This window comes from Buteo buteo, chromosome 2 (assembly GCF_964188355.1).
Source record: "Buteo buteo chromosome 2, bButBut1.hap1.1, whole genome shotgun sequence".
Taxonomy (NCBI): domain Eukaryota; kingdom Metazoa; phylum Chordata; class Aves; order Accipitriformes; family Accipitridae; genus Buteo; species Buteo buteo.
In genome coordinates this window covers 8,337,749-8,364,921 of record NC_134172.1, presented here as the reverse complement: position 1 = coordinate 8,364,921, position 27,173 = coordinate 8,337,749, and the positions used below count along the sequence as shown (strand labels likewise).

At 38.6% G+C, this 27,173-nt stretch overlaps 1 protein-coding gene across 2 annotated transcripts; it reads right to left on the bottom strand.

Moving 5' to 3' along the window:
- ACTR3B (actin related protein 3B) lies at window positions 1-26,877 on the bottom strand. Of its 2 annotated transcripts, none has more exons than XM_075045271.1 (12): window positions 26,673-26,877; window positions 18,995-19,050; window positions 17,014-17,138; window positions 15,899-16,009; window positions 15,404-15,499; window positions 15,141-15,248; window positions 13,673-13,816; window positions 12,880-13,053; window positions 10,150-10,242; window positions 2,076-2,201; window positions 1,538-1,621; window positions 1-943 (listed from the first exon to the last, which is right to left on the bottom strand). In XM_075045271.1, exons 1-12 carry the CDS (start codon window positions 26,714-26,716, stop codon window positions 809-811), a joined length of 1,296 nt encoding a protein of 431 aa, XP_074901372.1. In that variant the 5' UTR covers window positions 26,717-26,877; the 3' UTR covers window positions 1-808. The 2 variants fall into 2 exon arrangements, with proteins under 2 accessions (XP_074901372.1, XP_074901366.1); XM_075045265.1 differs by having other exon boundaries at window positions 1-947; window positions 26,673-26,876.
- Window positions 26,878-27,173: the final 296 nt, after the last annotated feature.

Below are 27,173 nucleotides of genomic sequence, written 5' to 3'. Positions count from 1 at the left end.
TAAAGATGTTAACAGCTTTTATTTCACTGGTGCAAGGCCCATGTGTCATCCACCACTCACCAACATCAAAACAAAACATCATCTTCTATAAAACAGTTTCAGAAAATTCAAAACAAAGTAACAGTGGCTATAATAAACTTCATACAATACTGTAAATCACTTAGTTTGTGTCATCCAAACAAGAACAAATCAGTTTCTAGCATACACGGCTTCCCCACCCCCCCAGAAATACCAGCACAACTCCAATACATGCCTCACACCTGGAAATGCGTAACATCACTCCATGACATTGATAGCTGTTCGTGCTTAGAACTAGTCATCAATTCACCCTACCAATATCATAAAATACAAAATGATATGAAAAACCTACATTTACAAAGTACAGTCCCAATCCTGCAATCTAATCCTTTTGGGCAGGTACCTGCATCCATTCCAACTCCCCTGAAGGCAATGTGGTATTTAGTGCTCCATTGCTAAAGATTTGATTGCAGAATCAGGGCACAAGTGGGAAAGGTTTAAACCTTTCCACAAGCAGTAAAACACTGCCTTATTCTTCTAGATTCAGTTTCAGTAGTATTTGCACAACCTCCTAAACCGAGACTTACCTATTTTCAATTACCTCACATTTAGGAAGAAAGAAGGATAGGCTTTAAAGTAGTCAGCAGAGAAATGGCTTTTACTGAAATGACTTGGGGCTGTAAGTTGTGCTTTAGTGCACGGTGGTGATCCAAATGCTTCCAAGAGATAACCACATCTTGCTTCAGTATTTACAGTATTTGCTGCCTTCCTCTGCTTTACATGAACTTCTTCACCAGCAAGATATCAGAGATCTTGTTTCCATTAGACGAGCATTATGACATGACTCCAAAAACAGGATTATGACGACAAATACTAGGGCCATACTCTTCATAGTCTTTCTTGGTGTGACATACTTGGAAAAACTCTGGCTATGAAAATATAAAACAAATTCCCTCAAAAGCATAAGAATGTATCAAGTAGAAAAAAACAACAAATAAATTAACAACTTAACATTCTTGCAGATTGCACTTATGACATGGCACTACATTTTTGAAATAGAATAAAACTAGAAATATTAGGATATGAATATAATTAATCAAAAAAAGTTTTTCTGGACAGAAGACTGCTTTTAAACACAGCAATAAGAAACCCCACTTCGGAGACAGGAATTGCTCCCATATTTGCTTCTCTCTCAGGTTTAAGACCATTAATTTGGATCCTATATCCCTGAAGTCCTAACTAACCTCTAGTGCTGACTTTATTCTTGAAGGCACTATATTGCAACTATCATACAAGAAATACTTCAGAATTATGTCAAATCATGATATCCCTACTCAAGTAAAGCTCCCACTTGCCCTGTACAAGTTGTCCTGAGATAAAAGTTGGGTAAGGATTCCAGAATGTGACACAGTTTAGGCTGTCACAATGAAAAGGTTTAAAACTTAGTACTCAGGTCAAATATAGCCAGAAAACAATATACAATAAAAAAAAATTCAGAACAATTTTGATAAAGACTTACTGTTGAAGCCAGCATGGAACCACCAAACCAAACTGCGTAACGCTGCATGTGATGTGTTATCACTTGAACTTCAACTGGTTTGGGCTACGAAAAAACAGTCTGTATTTAGTTGGTTTACATTTTCTGGCAAGATCCTTACAAACTGAAAATGCTCAGACCCAGACATCTTCACCCCTTCATTCACATCACTATCTCAGACTTATTACTCAGTCTGTCATGCTCCCTAGGAGACCAAGTCATAAAACTCTTCATGATTAGTATGCTGAAGGACACAACTGTTAAATCCCTCTTGCCTCCTGCTAAGATCACATGTCTCCTAGAAGGGAAACCAGAAATGCCCTTAGAGGCTGCTCACAGTAACTTTAAGATTCATGTAAAGACATGTCATACATTACAAGGCTACCAACATGTTTAACAACACATTACCACTAAAATACTACTCATTTGACAACACTGCATTTTCACTAGTAAGGTGAAAATTCTGAACTTTATTTCTATCACTACTCCTGTAATTAATGCACTTGAAATTCTTACTTACTTTTATCCGACCACCACTGAGTTCCTCACTAAGTCGCAATCTCGCATCCACTACTCTTTTCAAATCCCTTTGCAGTCGCCGTCCAAAGTCCCTGAACATTGTGGACCCTCCCGAAAGGACCACATTCTGTGCAGAAAATAAAAAGACACATTCTTTAAATCCATCTTCAAGCGAGTTTCCCAAAAGCCAACACTGCAGAGGTGACTATTTGGATCCTAACATCATTAGGAAGCTGACAAGCTACACAGAACACCTTAAGCATTACTCAATTTCCATAGGAGGTCCATGGTCCCCTACTTACTTTTTTCCCCTTTGAAGAAGAATTTTACGTAGAATATGTTATTACAAAAGAGAAGGATTCCATTAAAATGCTGACCTAGTACCCTACATGTGCAGAGCAGCAGAAATAAGTCACTACAACAAAAAGTTTCGCAGGGATGCTCACAGTAAGCACATTTAGCCCCAATGCCAAATAAGGCTCTAGCTTTGTTACATTACTGTTAGTATCTTTCCAGAAGCTGTAAAGTTATCTGGAACTCAATTTTTTTATTGTAAAGAGTTAGACTCCTAAAAATAGCAACAAGCAAGTCCAATAATTCTTCAAAAAGGTATGATATCTCCAAAGAGGACTGCAGTACAGGGAAAGGTATAATGCCTTTCACTTTCTTGTCTACACCTGCTTGCCTGGTATTACTTAGTTTTCAGAGCAGAACCAAAAGCCTCTAAGCCTGGACTTGTACTTGGATTTTGAATAGGGGTTTTAAAATGTCACAGCCTTAATTCTGATAATGTTGCAGGGTCATAGACTAACACAGAAGTCATTTTAAAGGTGGGGGGATTCAAAACAGGAACCGTGGAACACAACACTGGTGGCAACAAAAGTGCATTTCATAATCAGAAAAATTAACTCTATGTGACAAAACTGCATGCATGCCCCTGCACACTGCTGTAACTGCAAACCAAAGTGGCAATTAGTGCTTACTAAAACCACTTACATGCCTTAGACACACGCCCACAAGGAACTCAACTGAGATCACGAGTTCATTATACACAGGTCAAAGTATTGTATCTCAGTAACAGTTTTTGACACTGCAGACCAAGACTGTGCATGCAATGAAAGAATCCCTGAACCACTGTTTTCAGCCAGGAAGCCTGCACACAGACCTGAAGAGTCAAAGACAGGCATAATAAGCGTTCACACTTGCAGGGTGCAGAAGTAACTGCTTATATTTTAAGCAACAGATAACAAGGAAAACCTTGTTTGTAACTTGTAAAGTGAGAAGAAAGCTGTTTGTTTATTCATGACAAAAAAAAAAATCTCTACACATCATAAAAACCATTACAGTACGAAAAACTCATTTCTTCACAGCTTCAGATTACCTACAGTATAAAAGAGTGCATAACAAGGTAGGTGTACTTAAAAGAAAAGCACGCATCCCCACAACATTACTGAAACATCTCCCAAAAGACAGAGGATGACAGAGAAAAGGAAAAGAGCCATATGCATAAGCAGGAGCCAGAAACCACAGTTGGTCCTAAAATTAAAGCTGGAGGGAGATTCCCCCTGCTCCCCCCCATCTCTTCCCCCACCTCAAAGTAGTCACGCACTCCACATGGGAAAACAAAATTGCTAATGAGGGGAAAAAAAAAAAAAAAAGGCAACCACCAACCTGAGTGATGAAATAGCAATTAAAAAGATGCCATCAGAAAATATTACCTGGAGATAATGAAGTTGGAGAAGACTGTGAAAGCAATAATTCTATTCAAAGCAAATTAAACTTCAAGTATACTCCATAAAGTGGACAATGCTACCACTAAAAATAGATTTCAGAATACACCTGAGAATAGTTGTTTGAATACATCTGAGACCAACTTATCCAACTACAGAGTTAGCAGTAACATTGGGAGGATCTCTTATCATTCCAGGGTTAGAAGCTAAGAGGTTACACCTTGCTCACATTATGATTATTCAAGTACTTCTACACACTGAAAGAAGTTTAACGGTAATACTGGTCAAGGAGAACAGAAGCACTAGGGTATACTTGTTGAAAAGGTGAGTCATCTCATTACCACATATGTGGACAAGCCAGGCCAAGCAGAATTTTGGATATAAATAACTAGGTGACACCAACTGCCATTAAAAGATGGTTTATTATACAGTTAGAGTTCCCCTGCTCCCTGCACTTCTTGACAGCACTGGGCCAAATCTGTGCTAACTCTTTAGCAGAAGACTGCTCATGTATGGGCTTCAGTAAGTTATCACAACTCAGCAGGTGAGTCTTCTGCAAAGAGGCAAGAAGCCAGGTAGTCCTCACTCACAATGAAAGCAGAATCCATACACATTCCCCACCCCTCAAACAGCACACCCACCACTTACAAAGAACCCAGTGAAAGTGGGAAAAGACTGTCAGACTGGGGGGTGGCAGGGGGGGAACTAAACCACCCACACACAAAACCAAAAAAGAACCAAGAAACCACCCCCCACAGCAAATACCTTCTCCAGCATAACTGAGCATAACACAACACAGTAACTCCAGTAACTACTTAACAAAAAACATAACAATGAAGCATGCTAAATACATCTGTGGAGAAAGCTTACTAGTGATATTTGGGATTTCAGCCCACCTGGGAATTCTCTGGCCTCCCAGAAAAAGACATCAAGGAAGTTAGGATTTAAGTATCTGTTTCCAGCTGATTCCTTTAAACAAGGCTTCTTCTGATGTTACTCTGCTCAAACACACTTCAGCTGGTTTAGCAGCTCTAAGCAGACCACAGGTTTCACAGCTAACACCAATTATCATACCATCTCACAGAAAGAAGCTCCAGCTGATTTTTACTTTTATAGCTAAATGGTTGAAAGTTGTTTCAAAAGAATGTATTCCCTTAGAAGAGAGGGATGAAGGCCTTCCACACACCTGAAAAAGCTAAGCACAACAAGTAAATAATGAAAGTAGGCCATTTCTGGGAGGAAACCAGACTCTGAACACCAATCATCTCAGAGGGCTGGCAAGAAATTGCTCACTTCTCATCCATACCCTTTGCTTTTCTTATGAGCTGTAGGATATTGAATTTCTCTCCATACCATTTCTGATATTATGCCTGTACAGTGTAATGCTGCAGAGGTATGAAGCTACCTAACAAAACAACTCAGTTACTGTAACATAAATCTCTATCTAAATAAAACTTTACATAAAAAAAAAATCAAAAAAGTTAAATTAGCTTCTGCAGAACTCAACGCTACCATACACAAGGTGCTGAACTGGTTCATGCATCTTTACACTGCACCTTGTAACATGGTATAAGCGCACTCCCAGCTGGACACTTCAGACTTTGCAGCACCAAACTGACAAGTATCCACTGCTTTTCTGGTAAATACGAACTTCAACAACACATCCCAGTTTCTCTTCTTTCCAAATGATATTTAATTCCAAATTAAAGTTGTTCAACATGATACAACCACGTTGGAGACATGTAATGAAAGCAATATATGACTATTAATAAAAATTATTATAGGTAAAAACTGGAAGGTTCACAAGCTGAAGCCAAGCACTTCATGAGCAAGTAAATCAATTAAGCTACATGCCTCTTAATTTAGTTATAACAGGGCAATATTTGCCAATATTGCATGGAAAGTATAAGGAGAAATTTTATACATATCAAACAACAAATATATTACAAAGAAGTAAATGTATTGCGAGAAACACTATTTTTTAAAATAAGTTTGACTTTTAATGATGAAGAAACAGTTTCTGTTTCTTTAAAATCATGATTTTCAATGTTCATTTAACAATTCGAGTAATAGCGAAAGATTTCAGCGTGACTTATGGTCATGCTATTCTGCAGAAATATGCCTGCACTCAGACACAAAAGTAACCACAAAATACTGCAGATGTACTGAGCTACGTTAAACCAGCTAGCACGGGTAATGTTCTAAATTTAATTACAGCTGCGATAAGAATAAACAGGGCTTCTACTCAGTACTCCTCTGCTACACTAACAGCATTAATCACTTGGGGCTTCCACTTGAGGTAGCAGGAATACCCTTCCTTTCCCACGTCTCATCATCGGTGCCAATATAATGCAGATCTAACAGCCCGGCAGTCTCTCCAGCCACACCTCACCCACAGAGCCTCCCCACTCTGCACTTCGTAATTAGCAGCAAACGCTATCATTTTGCCGAAGCACAGATAAGCAAAAGTCAGTTGACCCCCACCCGGCCTCCTGCTTGAGGATACCTACAATTTCGGAGAGGAAAGGCAAGAACAGGGCTGATAGAGCAAACAAGCTGGGCACCATCCCAGCCTGCCTTCCTTCCAGCCGGAGGCTGCACAGCAGTCTGACAGCGCCATCTACACCCCACGCAGCGCCTGTGAAGCTGTTTTCACCCAACGCGTTCACCAGCGATTCAAGGTAGAAGCGATGTCAGGGGGATTTTTTACCACCCTTTTTAGCCTCCCGCACCCCAGATCTCTCCGGGCTTTGAGGATGGTTCGTTATGAGCTGGGCAGGCAACAGTTTAACCTTCCGAGAGAACGCTGATACAAGTGTAGTCCAAATCTTAATTGTATCGGCAAGCTCAAGTTCACTAGTGTCCACAATAGCTGCACACCCAGCCAAAAAGTCACCTCCTCCAAGGAAAAAAGCCAATATCGTTAAAATCCTGTCGCCATGCACCTGCGTTTCCACCAAAAACCTGGATGATTCATCTACAATAGAACACCACACCTGCCAATACACTACAGTCCCTACCTCATGCAAATATTTTCAGCTTGAGAAGCTAGCTTAAAAGTTTAAGGTCAAGGATGTTACCGCTCAATCCATTATGACTCGAATCATGAATATTTAAACATGCTTGGCTAGGATCTTTCAGAGATATTTCTGACAGAATTTACCTAGTTTCAGATGTCACATCTCAAATTCTTTTATCCCTGTATTTGTGCCAAAACCACAGCAAAGTTAGAAGAAATCAATTGTTGGGACAGCCAATGACCCTACACTTACATCCTTTCTACTGGAGAAGGCACAGCCCTCAGAACTGTCAATACTGTTCTTATCTCCTATTACCATCTAAACTCGGGTAGTATCTGCGGAGAAACTCTGGATGAGGAAAAAAGAAGATGAATTTAGTGTAGAGTAAGAGTAACAGTTTCTGAACCTGTTACCAACAAAAAACATCATTTATTAGAATATCAAGCAGTTTTTAGAACTTCTGAAAACCCTCTGTACACCTTTAAAGTTATTATAAATATATTCACTAGGCAACAGTTAAATTCAGCTGCTCTTTTTCTGACACTAAGTGCCAAAACTCATGCCTTAACTGACAAGCATTAGGACAAGTTTCAGCACATTTCCAGGTTGAAAAGAGACTTTTAAATAGCAACTAGTATTGAAAACAACCAACACTAGCATCTGTTGTGGCTATACCACAGAGCAGATGTTTCCCACTGATGCAAGCTGGGTGTGCATGTTACGCTGCATTTAGTAGTATGCTCATAGTAACCTGAAAGCTGGGGGAAGGACCATATTTTTATGCGGACCACAATCCCCATCATGATACTGCTCTCTCCCTCTAATTTCTCTGCATTTCTGTGATAACAGTTATACTATATATTTATGTAAATATGAGTTAAGTATAAGGAAAGGCTGTGAAACAATGTTTTAAGAAAAAAGGAAGCTGAAGAATTCTCAAATAAATAGAACTAGAGAAACTATACGTCTTTCCTTCCAAAGAATGCCAAGGGTGATGCAATGCCTCACCGAGTCCCACAAAAGCACAATCGCATTTCTAGCTGCATGCAGAATGGGTCATTTTTCAGTGGAATTCAACACACAGGAATAATCAACATAGCAGTGATGCCAGATTATTTCAGCCATAAGGTAAGATTCAAAATTACTCCTCTATCACTTCACCTGACCACTCACTTATATTTCATTCTGCTTTCTGAAGATTTGTGTTTGTTTTTAAAAAAAAAAAAATCCACCTTATGTCTTCAAATTTTGATGCAAATCCCCTGGTTCCAAACCCAGCAGCCTACCCATCTTCTTCCATTTTAGTAGAGAGCAGCTCATCCCAAGCAATCCAGAACTCTGAACTCTGTGTTAGAGACACAGAGAGACACAGAGTAAGAATATAAATCAATTCTTCCAAGCAATCACATTAAGATGGCGTAATCACGGGAATTAAAAGAGTGCATCGCTGACAACCATTATACAATTAAAAAGGTTTCATCATGTGTGAAAGAACGTTCGTGCTTGGTATTGAACAGCTACAGGCTATGGGATCTGGCTGAAGAAGTCAGTCTTATGAAGGTCCTGCTAGTCCAAACATCAACATAAGGTAAAATAACTGGCCTCATAAGAGATATGTTGATGAGATTGGGAAACAGGGATACTGGCAATGAAACAAAAAAAAAACCAACAAAAAAAAAACGGAGATAAATACCATAGGACATCAAAAGATGGGTGTGAAACAATGCTTCAAAGGCTACATACCACATATAACCTGTAAGAAGGGTACTTGCAGGTATTTTCTGCATAAACACTGAGGAAGAATCCAAATACATTTGATGGAAACCCAGCTCCAAAGCACAGGGCCCTGGCTGGCCACCACGCAGCACTGTGGGCAAGTGAAATTGATAAACCACAGAAACTAAGAGAAAGCATGAGTGGATTTCTCAACCCATACACCATTTTAAACAGCAAGAACAGAGATGCTTGTCCCTTTGCAGTGACATTGCTTAAAGAAGATAACAAGCATTCGCATTAATAACTACTGACATCTATCATTACATTCAACAGGTAATTGTGTAACATTGCTTTAATTAAGCAAGTATAATGAAAAACAGAAAATGGAAAAACAAAGTCTCCACCAGTGGCAAGCCAAGGGAAAGTTATTTGCCTGCTGATTATGGTGAGGAAAGAGTAACTTAACCTCAATTTTTAAATACTACTTTCCAGAAGTCAGTACTAATCCCTACCCTACCAAGCAATGAAGCTATTGCTCTATGGCAGCTTTGGTCTTTCAGGAAAAAAGCAAAGACCCTAAGCACAACCAGACACTAAGAGTTTCCTAAAACCTCTGCAACATATCTAAGCCTGAAGCCATTGAAGACATCTACTGCAAAATTCACTCCACATATGAGCTTAAGTAGTTTAACTTCCTGTTTTAACCTGCTCCACAGATTTGCTCTGAAGCACTATGTCTCGTTCTAGATTACAGAGTATGTTTACTAGACAAGTAAAACAGACTGCAAAATTTTAATAGTTACGAATTACCCTGAGATACTACTTAGTTGGAACTTAATGCTCATTCTAATAGGTGAGGAAAACTACCACCTTTTACATGAGCAAGCAAACCTCTCCACGCTATTACTTCATGCTGTTATTTCCAAAAGGGCACTGCTGCTGCACAAGCAGAAAACAACCAGGAAGCGTAGGATGTGTTGTCAATACAGAGAGATTGCCATAGGCTATGCCTGTCAGTACCTTCCTTTTCATTTCTTAAGGAACCAGTAACTGAAAATACTTTCTGGACTACACCCTGGGCAAGTTTAAAAAGGCCTAATTATTGTCTCCTAGAAGATTTTAAGTCTTCATGTACTTTAATACTGGGTTCAATACATGGCTAAAACTACAGACAGTGGGCAAATACAAGTCAAGACTATGAAAAAAATACACGTATTTAAAACCACTGCTTAATAAAGCAGGGGGCGGAAGGGAGTGAGAGGCGCAAGACCATGACGTAACCCTTAAAATGAGCAAAAGCCAAAGACCTTCGTGCACAAGAATTCACATTACAAATGTCAGATACAAATAACATCCCTCTGCCTCAGCTCTTCAGGGACAATACTTACCTCTGTATCAAGCCACTGTTACAGATAACCCTTCCTTCAAAAAGAAAAAGCAGCAAACATCAAGTACTCTTCATTCAGAAGTAGAACTTTGTTTAACTTGAACTTTATCACAGTTCTCATAGTGGGGGAAGTGGTAGCTATGTATATGCTTCGTGGTGATGATGATGTTGCTATTCAGTCTTCAAATAAATTAAGTTAATCTTACAACAGAAAGACCATACCTTATATAATGGACGCCGGACATCAATGGGACAGTTCTGTATAACTTCATCAACTACATCCGAAATGGATTCCATAAAATCAGGATTAGCAAACTAAAATGAAATAAAATAGGCATTAGATTTTTCATCCCAAGAATGGAAAACCAAAAAGGCAGAAGTGAGACTGTGGACAGATTTTGCAATAGCACTTTTTGAAGGGGGCAGGTGGGAATCAAAGTCAGTATTACTCCCGCTCACCACTAATTCTACATTATAACAAACCCACTTCTGTAAAAGGGAAACGAGAATTCCTTTTACTGCTGAAAAATTCAGATTCTCTTCCTTGGTCATAAATTCACTGTTTACAATTTATGCACCATGGACCTACTATTGCAGGTGACAAAAGTTTGAGTTCTCCTGCAATATTAAACATACTGTTACTGTGCAACGTGGTCCTGTCTTTCCTTTTAAGTGAAATCGAAAACATCACTGTGCAAATCAAAATGTTCCCCCATAAAAATTTTCAACACTACTAAAATACTTATGTTAAATTCCCACCCAAAAGTCAGAATTTTTCCAAGCACACAAAATCTCTAATAGTCAAAAAAGGTATAAATACTCTAAGGCCTTGAGTGGAAGTCCCCATCAATGCAAACATCAATACAGTCCTAATGTATATTTCTGCATTTATAAATACTCGAGAGTCAGAGATGCTAGTGCTAGAAAACATTCTTGGACTAGTGGCAGTTTTCCACTTTATTTTAAAGCTCATGTTAAATTTTAAGAACAGTTCATAGCCTAGGTTTTGCCCTTTCAGAGGTTAAACTTTGAGAAATTAAATGAATTATCAATACATAATAATATATTATTACAGATATATTATTATATAACTTTAAAACTTTCCCAAAGTTATAAAAACTATTTGGGATTTACATCCTAAACAAGATGAAGTATCTAAATGGATGAATAACAAAAGCCAAAACACAGCAAGTATATGTTGAACTGAAAGAGAAATTAGCAAAGGAAGTTGGCTTGGAGATGAGGAGCCAGAAGAATGATGTGAAAAATCCCCAAGAATTCAAGCTAATTTCTATAGTAAGAATTAATCATGCAAGAAGCTGAAACATGAAGCCACATAAATTAAAAGAGAAGAAAGAAGCGGTGTTGCTTCACATGGAGAGTTCTCATCTGAATGAACCACAGCCTGAAAACTTCTCCCAAGCTCTCCATAAAGACATTGATAAAACAGCAGGGCAAAAGGAATAAGTAGAAATGAGAATTATGGCATCCAAAGCAGAGTATAACATGCTCCCAGAACGGGGACAAGAGAACTGACATGTGAAATTGCAGTCTGCTAGCAAACACCATATGGTTGAAGAATAGCAAGTAAAATACCTAACTTAAAAAGTGGAGAAATAATCTGGATAACTACAAACCCCAAAGCCTAACTTCGAGAGTATTAAAGACTTCAGAACAAATTTTGTGAACTGAAAATAGGAAAAGATTACAAGACAGCTTTACCAAAGGCAGCTTTTACCTAGCTAACTTGATACCCTTTGAAGTGAGGAGTTAATGAAGTCCAGCGAGAAATTCTCTTTGGATGCAGTACGTATCATCTAGTGTGTTTTTCTTGTCTAGAAAGTCAGTTCAGTTTTTTTTTCAATACAGAGCCAAGAAACTATCAAGAAATGAAGAAAATGGAAATTAGTCCTTTATATCCTATTCCTAACAGTCTTTGAAGGGACTATGCAAAGAGGAGCTATTAAAATGACGTCTGACATGGGATTCAATGCCTCTCTGTAAGATCACATGGGTAAACAGCAGGGAGGACAAACTATTTAGCCCAGAGGTTTAATGTTGGCACAAGATCAGATGGCTACAAACCTACCACAAAGAGATTAAGGCTGGAATTTAGACAAAAGGTGAGAGAATGAGGTTTTTTAATATTCTTCTGATAGGAGGAGGGTAGACAAAGGGAAACTTCACCAGCGTTAATGTGGATCTCAATAAATTTTTTAATAGTATTGCAGATTATGGGTGCCTGCAATAAACTCAGTGGAGTGCATAGGAATGGAGAGAACCTTCTCTGCTATGCTGTAACATATCAAAACTTGACTCCTTCCTCTCCCGCAACATCACAATATCCTGAAGCTCACTCAAACTGGACCACCAAAAACAAGACAGACTAAGTATTGTAACGTTTCTCAGAATTATACATGTTACTTATGACCACACCAACAGAGATTTCAATGGACTTCCCTCAAGGACCAAATTAGCATCCATGCTTTATAAACTGACTCAGTATCAAAAGCCAGTGTCCAAGACTCAGAATATTATCAATGCAATGCTACCATGCAGAGTAGCGCCCAAAGGGATTGGCAACATAACCAAATACACAGTATAAAGGCATACTGGTTTAAACCAATGCTGAAACAAAAAAGGAAAATACTATATAAAATCCATAAGTTCAAACAATTTCTTCTCAATTTTAGATTGCCTTTAAAGAAACAAAATAAGATGTTTTAAATGTTACATAGGACATTAGAAAAATAATTATCTGCTGTGCTCTCGTTTTTCCGTGCTTAAGTTATCTCAGACTGTATATTGCTTGCAGTCAGGAGACTTACTGATATCTTACTTCCACGTGATGGCGCACTGGCACCAAAAATGATGGTACTTCCCTCCCCCCTCCCCCCCTTCACTCACACAGTAAAGTTTCTATAACTTAATATTGCTAGTCCCTATTCTTACCTCAGGATGAAAGAAAATTTCAGGTCCGAGGAACCTTTCATAACCGACATCTATAACAAACTTGGTTTTGTTGATTGCATTGATGCCAGTATACTGTTTGATCCATTTTCGAGGATCGCCATCGTACTTGGCAAATTCTTTCACTATGTCAGGGCAAATGTAACAGTATTTCTCCTGTTAAAAAATACCGTGCATTAAAAATCGCCAGAATAATTATTCCATCATTGAATTAAAGTGTAACACAATCAGAAAACAAAAATATGTGAGCATTCTTACAGATGGGGCTGTTCAACAGATGTTCTCACCCAAATGACTACTGAAGACTCAACCCTACAAGACAATGCACATGGCCTATTTGTTTCAAAAAGATTGCACACTGACTTATCTAGGTTAGTCTCTCTCAAAATGAAAACATCACACCCATTAGGTCTGTGATGATAAAGGAGTTCAATAGCAAGCTAACATTGCAAGATCAGACCCACACAATCACCATACTGACATTACATACATTTATTTTTTATTAAATTAAAAAGTAAATTTTAAACAAATCTAAAGCTTAAAATGCTGATTTAATCTGCAGAACATATTCAGTCCAAACAGTCTAGCATGAAGATTTTCTTCCTCTTTCTCCTTCCCCCGCACTTGATTGGATAAACCACCAGAAGCTTGCATAATTACAATACACTGCCTACATTTGCATTTTCAAGACAGCCACTGGCAACTTGTTAAAGCCAAAAAAATTAGCTCAAAGAGTTTTATTTATGTATTTGTTAAGAGATAAAGAAGGGTGTACCTTTATGGCTTTTGCTGTCTCCAGAGATTGTTCAGGAGGAATTCCCACCTCTCTTTCCCTTAGGAGCTGTTGAATAAAGTAAGTAATATCTCTACCTGCAATAGGAATATGTTTGATGCAACTTCCAATTACATAGCCTTCTGCCTATGTAGGAGGAGAGGAGAAAAAATACTTAGGGAAAAAACTACTGTGTAGCAATAATTAACAGCAAAACTAACATTAATTTTTATAATACTTTGTTTTGATTTTTAAGTAAAAGTAAAATCTTGAAACTGTAAAATTACTATAAAAATGTGCAACCCACTGCAAAGTGGATATTATTTTTATTTAAAAGGCCTTGATTACTACATATAAACAGATATTTATTATCTAATAGTGATAGACAAAAAAATCTTGCACACATTAGAAGACAAGTCTGATCAGATGGTTCCTTTTATGCATGATGTGAAAAGCAAATGTAATATAAACAGGCCACTCATGTCCTGTTTGAGAGTGAAAAATTAATAGGAAAAAGTATAAAATTTATTACAATTCTCAGACAAGAAAAATCAAATGAAGTATTATCTAATGATAAGCACAATAAAAACAAGAAATCTATTTGCTGAAATTTTTCAGGATGCATTTACTGAAAACACTGGTATTGCTGAGCCAACATCATTTCTTCCCTTGCTTTTTTTGCACTTTTCAGAGTTTCATACGGTAAATGCTGGTTTTTCCCAGTATTTCCCATATGAACAAAATACTGAGAGGATCAGGTTAATTCCAAAACGCAAGATAAAGTTAAAGGGAATCAAATTTTCACTTCTAAAATAACTGATCATTCAAGCATACTATATGCTTCAGAAATACACAAAATGACATCAACAGAACAGATGCCAGTATGCACAGATAATAATATATTTTTAACATCCTAACATAATTAAGCTGTATGAGATCAACCATGTATATGAACATGCATTTATACAAGCTTGTAGTTGTTTCCACACAAGCAGAGTTCACCAACTTCTAAAATACAATAAATCATATAAAAAAAGCAGGTTATCAGCTATATTAAAAAAATCAAAATGCAGGACAACAAAAAAGTTACAACACTTGTAAGACAGACATTGTCAGACATTGGTGGCACACAGGAGATCCAAAACCATGATCAGCATTAAACAGAACTGAGGCATAACACTAACAGAACACAAGGTTTTACATAGAAATAGCCTTTAAGAGATGGCCTGACAATTCCTTACTGTGACCTTCCTATAGTCTGCCAGCTAAATTAACTGCATAAATAAGTTCACATAATAAAATACATACTTTTCAAAACAATCATAACAGAGGAAAAAAATCTCAAACAACCAAGCAACACTAAAAATTTTAAAATTAAGTTCTAGTTGACACTTCCTATTTACTTCTATAGTAAACAAACCCCATACTTGTCCAAACCACTGATAATTTCAAATTGCATCCTGCTACATACCACAGGAATTACATGGGTCACTCCATCACCACTATCAATGACAATCCCAGTCAAAGTACGTTCTCCAACTTGCCGTGATGTCCAAGAGGCAGCTAAGGCCAACACTGCCTACATGAGAAAGAGCTTGTATTTAGAAGCAGGCAGAGTGTACTAATTTACAGTCTCAGAAAACACTGTTCAAAACATTTTAGACACGTGCATACAGAAGACTATACATACTGCAGCTATACTGTACTTTAGAAATATATATTCACTTTGTTCACCTGAACAGCAATGTAAAGTCCTGGTATGTTAAATGATTCAAACATGATTTCTGCAAGATACTCTCTGTTTTCTGGTGTGTTCAGTGGAGGCTCTGTCTGGGGGGGCAAAAAAAAAAAAGTTTTGAAGAAGCACCTCAATAGAGTCCTAATGGTTCATGCATTGATTAGCTTGGTACGGTAATCAAACATTTAGAATTCTCAGTGCACTCAAAATAAAAAATTTCAAACAGAATTTACTTTAAACAAAGTGATTGAAGCTTTTCAAAAACAAAATCCAACCTGCTGTAACCTGCATTGCAAAATGAACAGACTTTAGTTATAATGCAGCTTTACAGACTACTTTCCTCCTCCTTCTCCCCGCCCCCCATCTCTCCCAGTTGCTGAAGAAATAAAACATAAACAGAGAAAAATCCTCCAACAGAGCGACTTGTGCTTGGAATATTATTTAGTTTTCCTCTTACAAAAACATTTTCTTACCCAGTCTCATTAACTCACCATTAAAAAATAGTGATCCTCAGGTTCAGCTCGTAGGTATTTAAAAATGACCTGCTCCATGAATCTCTCCATGAGGTCCCAGTCTTCAACAATACCATGTCGTATAGGCCACTGAAGCAAGAAAACTTGTCAACACTCTAGACCATACAAGGATAATCAAACCCAGAAATGCAAACAGCACAAGTCCCCAAACTCTTACATCTTCTGCAAGAATGAAAACACCTCATCTCATGGTTACCTTATGAAATCTCTTCCATTGTAACTTTAATTTAGAAGCACTATTTGAAGTTATCTCCTGCTCCCAGGTACTTCAAATTGCGATTCCATCTTGCAGGACTACAAGTCAGAATCCAGACTCTATTCCTAGTACTGCTATTGCTGTATTGCAGCACTGTGTTTTAATCTCTTTTTGTACAAATTTTATCATTTATAAAGTTGAGAATCATACTTGGCTTCAATATGCCTTCCAATCTATAAACAGAAATAAAGACCACATAGGCTATATATTTTTCAACGAAAATTCTTGCAGGGATGATGTTTACATTTTGTTCAATGTTAAGAACACAGCTGACATTTAAGTAATACAGTAGGATGTATAAAATATGATTTTTTTCCACATAATTCATAAGCCAGTAACATTTTGTAAGTAAAAGAAGTCCTTTACTACGGTATGGAAAATATGATTCACAGAAAAGCTGCATTGAAGACAGCCCTCCACAAAACAATTGTGACATTCCCTGAAGCAAAAGTATCCAACACATTACCCAGTTCATATGCCATGTTAAGAGAATACACTTTTAGCAAGGATTTAAATATTCATATTAAAATATGGCTATTTTAATAGCTAATAATTTTGAAAACGAACAGCTGCACTGTATCAATGGATATTTACACAAGGGTTCAAGCACCAAAACCACACAGGACAACACTAGTAAACCAGACGTTTAAAAAAAAGGTAAAGCCATGAACCAAATCATGCAGTTTTTAAAAAGCAACAAAAATACTTTAGAAAAGAAGCAAATGCATGTTTTAAATGGCTATCAAAAAGTCCTAGAACATTATATAATAAAAATGTGAAACTTTGGAAAGATGACTTAAAAATACTCAATGCTTACCTTTGTAGCATAGGTAGGTTTATCTATGGCTTCATCTCCTATGAAAAAGTCCAGATCATCAACGCCTTTCATTACCCTCCTTTGAGCCTGGTCACCTACTTTGGCTGATTCTCGGATTGCAATACCTTAGAATAAAACCCAAACAAATCAAAACAAAATTAAAACAGCTAAATACCAAGTAATGAATATTTCTTTACTTAAGGATTCTTTTCCAGAAATGAAAATTAGCATATAGAAAGCATAGTTTCCAGAAAGTAGAAATTATGTAAGTATTTATTGACAAGCCAATATAGCTGAGTTCATTCTCACTGCATCACGCAGGATTCTGGTCACCCATCCCTCATTAACGTAAGTAGTAACTCAGAGGAAATCTTAAAAATGTATTCTGTTACAGACTACAGCAGTCACTAAACCTGCGCAAGTGCAGCACTGCACTGGAGATATTCCTTAAGCCAGTAAGCAACATGATTTTCTGAGTTTCAAGTCTAGAATTAAGAGCACAGGAGAAGAAAATAAACTATGTACTTCAGAAATAAGTATTGGAGTCATTATCCCAGTTGGTGAGAAGGAGGAAAGGGGGAGGGGAGAAATCAATTTGCAGTGCTACAGAGAAATCTTCAGAGACACTTATGCTTCCCATTAGCAGGCTGCAACTATCACTAGAATTATTAGGTGATGGCTGCTATAGGCAAGAAGATGAGACAGCAAAAAAAAAAAATCTAGGGCAAGCTATAAATAAAAATGGAATAAAGTACTCTAAAATATAATCTTATTTATATACAGTTTTCTTTTAATAGGTCATAATCAGGATCTAAATAACATGTAGTAAAAAATGCAGAGTAGACAGGCATCATCCACAAACACGCCAAATACTATGAGCACCAAAAATTACTGACAGGCAAACAATTATTTTGGAAACACATCTAAGCCCCAACAAGTTTATAGTTTTATAAAACAGGATTTATAACAAATTCACAGGAAACTCCTGCTATCCCACTTCTTTAACATAAGACATTTAAATCTTTACGAGTGGTTTAGGTTTGAATTTTGTACAATACTTAAACTAGTAAGACTATAACCAGTACTGCAGCCATGTCTGCTAAAGAACATGTCCCCCTCCACCTCTTTGGCCTCCGATTACCTTTATTATTTCCTTACCTTTATACCTTCTACTGTGAGTAGCTACAAGGCAGTCTAGATGCATTAATAAGTAGTTAATTGACAAAGTTCACAAAAAGTGAAAGGCAGTGTTTAACATAAATGGAGATAACCATGAGATAATATATGCCATTATAGATGTAAATACATAGTCAGTGCTAGTATTTATAAATACATATAACATTTGAGAGAAACTATTAAGATCACAATTAAAATCAAGAACACCAGAAAGGTATAACATTTTAAACAAGTCTAATATACAAAAAAAAATGAAGAGGAAATCTGCTCAACAAAAGCACATTAAATGGGCACAAACATTTTAATTGGTAAACACACACCCAAAAAAGAACATTTTCTAACAGGAACAACTTTTTTGAATATTAAACTGTCTACAGTCCCAGACAATGTAAATAAGGCAGACACCACCTGCACTTTAGTACTTAATTTGATTGGAAGCCTTCCCCAGATTATCCGGGCAGTAACTATGGTGTCAGGTAGACAGGAGGTAAATTGCCTTCTGCCTACTCAAGAGTCCTGGCAGAAAAATAATGGAGATAAAAAGGAAATTGGACTGGAGTTCTCTTCATCTTTGTCATAGCAACCAAGAGCTGATTTAATGAGCAACAGTCCTAGCTAATTGCAAACAAGGAGTTTTGTTTAGCTACACTCTAGCCAAAGATGCTAACGCAATGAGTATCACTTCCCAGATGGACAAGAGACTATGAAGGCTGAGCTGGGAGTTGGAAAGCATGTCATTTACTCATGAAAATGCTCAGTGATAGCAGTGTATATTAGAATTTGGAAGGACAAAAAAATTACTCACATGATGGGATAATGAACTGAGGTTCTGTATTTCCTGCATAGCCAAGTTTCGTATACCTAGAAAAAGAATGGTCACGAGGTCATTAGATGGACTTAGATGTAAAGAAAAAGAAAAACCTTTCAGTTAACTACATTTCTTAAAGCAAAGGCCAAACAATCGCATACCACATCTATATTTTCTGGGTTATGCTTTTAAGTGTCATCCTGCTGAGAAGAAAACTCAGAAGTGGTAAATATTTTAGGTGTTATTTATTTTTCAGACACCTTCAGCTTACAAATTTTGGTAGTGTTTTTTCTGAACTACGAAATCTGAAAATTCAGCTCTTGCTTCTCCATCTCATTGACCAGCTATGACAAAAGACGGGCAGGCAACATTACACCCTTTGGTAAAAAAAAGGGCTGTGCAGATCTTACCTTTCATAAAGCTACCATGATCCAAAGATGTCATTAGACTTTGCATATTTGTTTAATATTGTCAAACACAGGAAAAAAAATAGTGTGTCTTAAGAACAAACCACAGTTCAGAACTCTAGTTGCAATCCCAACACAATTCTATTTCATGCCTTGCACAAACCACTCACTCTGTCACAGGTATAGTATCTGTGTGTGGTAATCTATACATACTACACCAAGGTAAGCATGCATTGATGAAATGCTTTAGAAATGGGCAGCAGATGGTACGAAACATTGTCAGTCTCTTTCAATAAACATATAATATCTATTTGAACAAGTAAAGGATCAAGAGAAAAAAGAAACTGATAACTTGGAGATGAAAAAGAAGGAATTTTCACACAAACCCTAAAAGCTCTGCATGGTGTTACTGGCTGCAAGCTAGTTCAGGTCTTGAGCAACTAGAAAGAATTAACATCCCAGACTATGAAAAACAGCTTTAATTCCTAGGAGAAAAAGAAATTCAGAAGCAATTTCAAAAAAAAAAAAAAAACCAAAACAACAACAACCAAAAAAACCCCAACAAAATTAATTGAATGGTTGCAGACACCGAAGTCTCTCTAATATTCTCATTAGATTGGAACAGAAGTACAATGATAGCATGATTAGAGGGAAATCAGCATTATTCACATCCACTTTTACCATGAAAACCTAAAGCCATGATATTTTTAAATGAGACCAGTCACATTCTAGGTCCTAAACTGAATTTAGGGTCTTTGTCTATACCCTGCTGTCAATATTTGCAAACAATATTATGCCATCACTAAAGCAGAGGGTTGCTTCCTCATTAAGAGCTTAAACAGTAAGTTCCCCTTTACGGAGCATTTGGCATAAGAACACTCATTAAAAGTCAGTTTGCTTAGATAGAGGAATTAAATCAGAACAGAATTAGCAGTGACCTTGGAATTTAAATACTATATTTTCAATATCTCTTCAAAGCTATAGCTTTGATAGACTTCAAATAATAGTTAAAAAAAAAACATCTTCCCCAAGGCTAAAAAGACAAGGACTGTGTTTTGGGGGCAAGGGTTTGTTTTATTTTTAATCATTATATAGGCATATGCTTTCAGTCTAATCCAAAATATTTATGCATACTTTCTGTGGCTCTCAAAAAATACAATCAGGACATTAAATTAGACTTATTTGTAAAGAAGGCCATTACTAGTAAGAATTGTTTTTATGATTATTATTGCATAGTTTCTTCACATTTTTAGGATGCGGCCTACCTAGGGAATATTGTTAAAACGTAACAAGCAACAACAGGAGTTATACTGGCATTCAATATGCATTACATGATACTTCCTCTTCATGTCTCTCTGAAAAGGGTTTTGCTCAAATGCACATAGTGAGGACCAAGGAAACCATTTTTGGATTCAAGAGACTTAGTTCTAAGACTTAGAAATGGCAATCAGGCAGAAGCCTCATGAAAACAGCCCTTCAAGCCCTAGTGACAAAAAACAAAGTCAATATATATGTATCTACACATATACCTAAGCATGTAAAAATGCATACATACTTTTTATACAATTTTTATATGTGTGTGCATATATATATATATGTAAAATTAAAGGTTCCTGCAATATAACCAGAACTCATTTCTTACACTAAACTCTGGCTGAGAGGCGTTTGGTCTGCCATCTTTTCCCCCATCTACACACATGCTAAACTCACACCCAGTCACAGTATTAAAAGAAAACATGCTCTAAAAGTCAACTTGGGCTATCAGTCTGCAAACCTTCCCTCTCAAGTAGGTATCAGATCCCCCTACTAGAATAACTTAAAGTTACTAAAAGCATATAGCTCAATATTTTACCAATTTATTTTTTCACTCACTGAATTAACTCCTGTTAAAACTATGGGATAAGTTTATTTCTCAGTATCAGTGAAAAATAGTTCTCTTCAAAGAACACATCTCACAGAAGATAACATGTGGAAAGATTTCTTTTGCATGCCATTAATCCTTGAAGGATTAATACTAGAACTATGAGAGTAACTAAATTCTCAGTGCAATGTTGAAGCAAGGAAATGAAAAAAAGCTGTTCAAAAAAAAAAATCTCTTTAGGATCAAACAAGAGACAGACTTGAACAAGCAGCCCTATTTCAGTTGTTTTGACAAAACCAGATGGGAGGGAAACTCAAACTACTCTCAAAACCACTGAGGAAGCGAAGAAAAAGAGACAATGCAATTGTGTTGCCCTTTCTTACCAAGTAGCCTGTTCACTCGGGACATGGCAGACTTGGTCCCAGATTTTTCTTCTGCCCAGCAGGACCCGAACACATTCCACCTTCCAGCGCCATACCCAAGAGCACATTAAAGTGTTTGGGTGACCCACTTCCAGGACCTCCTACAGAGACCGTTCCCTTTTATACAAGATATTTAAATATTCATTGACCTGAAAGGCTCTGGACTTAAACAGTTAGAGAGGTTACCTGGTCTCCAGTCCCTTCTCCAATGAATATTTAAGCATCTAAAACATGGTTTTGTTTCTCCTGGGTTACAGCCTAGCAGACTAATGGTAATGCAACGTCTTGTGATCTGTAAATTACAGAGACAGCTGCAGGGAATGTGTAGATAATCAGTATTCCAACTTAATTTCATTAGAAGTAACAGATTTATTGCCAGTGAGATAGGAACCTACTGGAAACTCTCCAAAATATAGGATACTGGAGACTGCATTAAAGATTAGTAGAAAACTGATCTAATAGACTAAAGCTATTTTATGCAAGGGGATTTGAAGGGACTACTCATTTAAAAAAAAAATCTGAAAATTACATATTGTTGAAACAAGCAGTTTCTAAACATAAAGATCATTCTCTAGTACATCCTGTTTTTCCCAGGTGATGAGTTAATACACAAATCAGTTTCACTAGCTTTTTCTGAGGAATGGTATGTCCTAACCACCTTCTTTTCTGAGGTCCTACCATGAAAAAAATGGAAAAACTTAACATAGAAAAATGACTGCAAAATGTAGACATAGACCAAACCTGGAAGCAGATACTGCACCCTCAACCATTTTAAAGAGCAGGGATGTATTTTGGAAAATTCTTACTAAAGCAGGAGAACATAATTTAGGCATATAAAAATCACAAACTCAGGCAGTTACTTTATCTATCTCAAAATAATAGACATCAATTTTTTCTCTGGACAAGCATGCAGAAGACCAAAGCCCAGCTGTGAACATTTTAGCATTTCCTCAATTTCTATTGCTTTTTGGTCCAGATCTTTAAAACAATGTGTTACATCCACAAAAAAGCTCTGAAGCGATAGAAATGAAGTGACTGAAAACAGCAAAATGCATTAATAAAGTCCTGTAAAAAAAACAAAAAATACCCTCTGTAAAGAGAACAGTCTGACAGCTGAGATGCTAAATAACTAAGTTATTACTGCCAGAACACCTGTGATGCCGTGCTGCCATAAACAGACTGTATTATCATTATTACAAATATGCCTGAGAAACTCGCAACACAAGGTTCTTTATGAAGATGTGGAAAGGCACTTCTGAAATGAAGGAGGATGTGATGAAGGAATGGGAATGAAGAAAGAAGGGATGAAGGAGGAAATATCAAACAGAAGAAATCTACTATGTCTCCACAATTTACCCAAGAGCACCAACAGGCACTATAGGAATAAGGCATACATTAGAGCCACTGCTTTTTTCGAGAGACTCTAGGACTTTACAGGACTGAAGCCTGTGATTATAAACACCAGTTAATTAACCCAGGCTCCTTAGACTGAGAACAGCAATTACAATAATGCCTGTTCACAAGTTTCACATGTGAAGAACAGAGGTAATACTCGGCTAAAGCATCTCATTTAGCATCAGAAATATAATAAGTGAAAAATGTAACATGTTCTGAGGTTCCAGCTATCTCAATAGCCCAGCAACAAAAACAACGAACACCCTAAGCTTCACGTTTTAAGACAAGTCCAGCTCACTTCTCCCAGAAATCAAGTATTTAACTATAAGCTCATCAGTAAGACTTTGTCAGAGTTATTTTTCTTTACTAAAAGAAAAATGGAGTGATTTCAATAAAATACACCCAAAATAGAAGTATTCCTCAGTGTCTGCAAATACACACACAGAAGAGGAGAGGTATTTTAAGACATCTTTGTTTCGCACACCCACCTACTAGCATTCTGATGTCCCACAGCTAAATGCCAGTTAATAAAACTAGTTATAAAGTTTAAAGCTACTTAAAACAGCAACACCAAAAACGCCTGATAGTCCTAACAAACTAAAAATAGCATGCCCTTCTCCACAAAAAGACAGATAGCAATGTGTAAACTGATCACGAGGAAAACCTCATGCAAAGAAAATGAAGATGTAGTGCATCAAAATTGAAGTAGGACAAGTCATTTGCAAGTCCTAATAGAAAAGATGAGAGCAAATTATTACCGCTTTCTGCAAAATTTATTAATAAAGAGTGAACAGTTATGACAAAGAAAGTTCAAGTCATCTATCCAACAGAGAAAAGGAATGTTATCCTGTCCTGCTATGACACTATGTTTCTCACTACCTATTTTCTATACACTTGCTGTTGCTTTTTTTTTTTTATTTTCCTGAAAAATTCCAGCATTTTACAGGACTGAGGCCTAGGGCTGCAAACAACAGTAAATTAAACCAGGCTCCTTACACACAACACAACAACAACAAAAAGAGTCTTTTCCAAGACTTCTTAAATCCCCTTACACAAAAAGAAGAGAGATTAGTGCCTGGACAAAGCACCTTATTCACTATCAGAGATGTAAGTAGAAAAGTGGATTTTATATACGTAATGCTCCACAGCGCACGTCTGCATATACCTTTTCCTTTCTGCTATACTTTTCCTAGTTTTTCATCTGAAAACCCTTTCATGAATAATTTGAATGAATTGTTTGAAGCTTGTATCCCAACATAAATTCATTCTAACAATAAGAAGGTTTTCAGCCCACACAGAGGAAAATTCCAGAGACTGTATATCAATGAGTCAAGCTACTTCTTCTGGCTGCTTTGGTTCAGACTCTTATTTCTTCTTGAATTCTGCAAAATAACTTATTTCAAATTCAATAACCTCATTGCTGAAAAGTCTTCCACGTTTCAGTGCCCTGCAGCAAAGCCAAGCAGAAGTCCCATCAGCAGAGACACCATGTTGTCTCATATGAATTAAGATCATTTGGAGGCATGGAAATACGAAGTCACATCATTTGGGGACTATCTGAACCCTTCCTGAAACAAACCAATATACACACCCCCACACACAAACTCCACCAGTTTTTCCATGCAAGCACTAAATAGATTAGAAATTCTACTTAAATTATTATGTCTCTGAAAGGACATAATAAACCATTTTCTATCCTTATTTATTTTGTACAACTGTTCATCAGAAGTATCTACCTGCTATAATCACTCCACAAACTGAGAGCAAAGATCATCTCCCGCAAAAGACAGACATTGCATTTAATGCATTTTCTGGATTTTGTAGTTTACACTGTAGCCTTTTTAAAGGATCCACTTAGAGCTCCCATTTCTCTCCCTGAAAAACTCTTCAAAACTGTAAAGTAACATTCTTGTAACACCAACAGTTCTGTGCAGAACAGATATTTAAAATATCTTCAGCAAGTAAACAGAAGGAACATGGGAAACTACCAAGGAGTATCTAACGCACAGGCAGAATTACATGCAGATGGAACCAGTCTCTATCCTACTCCCAAAGTTTCCAGCTGTGGACTCCAGTATTCCCTACTGAGGGGACAAAGCTGCTTTCTAGTACAATAAGGTAGAAACAGAAATATGACAAGAGACTTCTAAAAGTTTTATGACAGTTTAATAGAGACTTATTTCAAAATATGAAACACTTTTTCAGGAGAAGGCAGTGTGACACCACATCACTGGAAAGTACTTTCTCTGGTTATCTAGGAGGTTGGGGTTTTTGTTTGGTTGATTTGGGTTTGGGTTTGTTTTTTTTAAGATGGCTCAGTTTTGGAAATTTTAAAGGTAACTTTCCAAGCATTAAAGAAATGAAAATAGTGCTGCAAATTCCCTGCAGAGGAAAGGTCTATTATTGCAAAAAATTAACACAATCAGTGACACCAACACAGCCTGACAAGTAAAGTTACTGGCTGAATAGTTAGTTACTCATGGACTGGTGTCTCCACTCCTCCTCAGAGGTGTCCGTAACTGTTGGGCCAAAGGAAAGATATTAGCAAAAACACACCACATATTCAATATCACCTTCATTACAGCTCCCTCTGACACCTCCCACTCCTGAGGCACAGCAGAACTGGTCTACAGGATGATGAATGGGTCTTCTCTAGTCACAGACAGGTAGGAGAGACCTGTTCCTGAAATGCCTCCCGAGCACAGCCTCTGCAATTCAGATTCATTTTAGTCCTCAAAGACTAGAGTTACAAAACTTGTGGTTCGGCTAAACATAGAACAAATCTCACACTGATTTGGCAAAGGTGAAGAAGGGATGACCTCATGACAAAGAAATACCACCAGTGTAAGACAGCCAGCTCCCGTCTCATTGCTGGCCGGGGGTAATACTTGGAAAGGTTCAAGAAGATGTACATGCTGTCTAGAGGCACACCTAGATGCAATCTGGCAAGGCCACTGCGGTCCAGGTACTGTGCATAAAGGAGAGGCCACAGCCCAGCAAGCACACCTCACCTGCCTCTGGACCACAGTCACTGCTGGCTCGTAGCTCCCAGGCAAAGCAAACACGTGTCCCCTTTCTCCAGGCAGTCACTTGAAAGAAGCCATCCCCAATTTTAGCATTTTAACCGCGCAATAGTTCACAAAGTCAGAGAACGTGAACAAAAACCGGACCCAAGAGCAGAAAAGGGCGCACAGAAACGCACCGTCCCCGGAGGCACAGGGCCTGCCCGGGCCACACAGTTGGGCTACGGCAGGACTGCCCTGCTCCAAACACCCGACGGGGAGGAAGGGCAGGAGGAGGAGGAGGAGGAGGGTACTCAGTGGAGGGCGGTGGGCAGCGGCAGCAGCCACCCCAGCGGCGGAGAGGCCCGCAGGGGAGGGAGACCCTCCGCCAGAGGGGCGACAGGCCGAGAGGAGACCGGGACATGTGAGAGGAGAAGGGACTCCCCGCCGAGGGCCCTCGCCGGCAGCGGGAGGCGGCTGAGGGGCGCCGGCACGGCGGAGACACCCCCCACACACACACACTCCTCAGAAAGGGGACTGGCAGCGCCGGTCCGTGTCCCCCCCGTCCCGTCCCGTCCCCGCACTCACCCGGTGCCTCCGTCTATCACGCAGGGGGGCAGGTAGCTCGCCATGCTGGGGAGCCGGCACTGCGGGCCCTACGCCACCATCCAGGCCGCCGCCGGCTCCCCCGGCCCGGCCCGGCGCGGCCTCACTGCATCGGCGGCGGAGGGGCGGCGGGCACCATGCAGCCGCCTGTCAGCGCCGCCCTCAGAGCGCATGCGCCGCCCGCCGCCGCCACGTGACGCGGCCTCCGCCGCTGTCCGCCCCCGCCGCTCGGCGCGCCGCCATCTTGCGGCGGGGCGGCGGGCTGAGGAGGGTGGTGGGCCGGGAGGGCCCGGCCCGCTCTTGCGGGCTCTGGGGGCGGGTGGAGAAGCTTGTCAGAGTCCAGGGGCGTCAGCGGGGTCGTAGGCTTGTGCTGGGCTTGATGGCGTACTCGCCTCCCTGCTTTCTGAGGGGCGCTCCTTTATCCAAGCCAGTGCCTCAGGCTTGTCAGCCAGGGCTGGCCCCAGCAAGGACATGCTGGCCAAG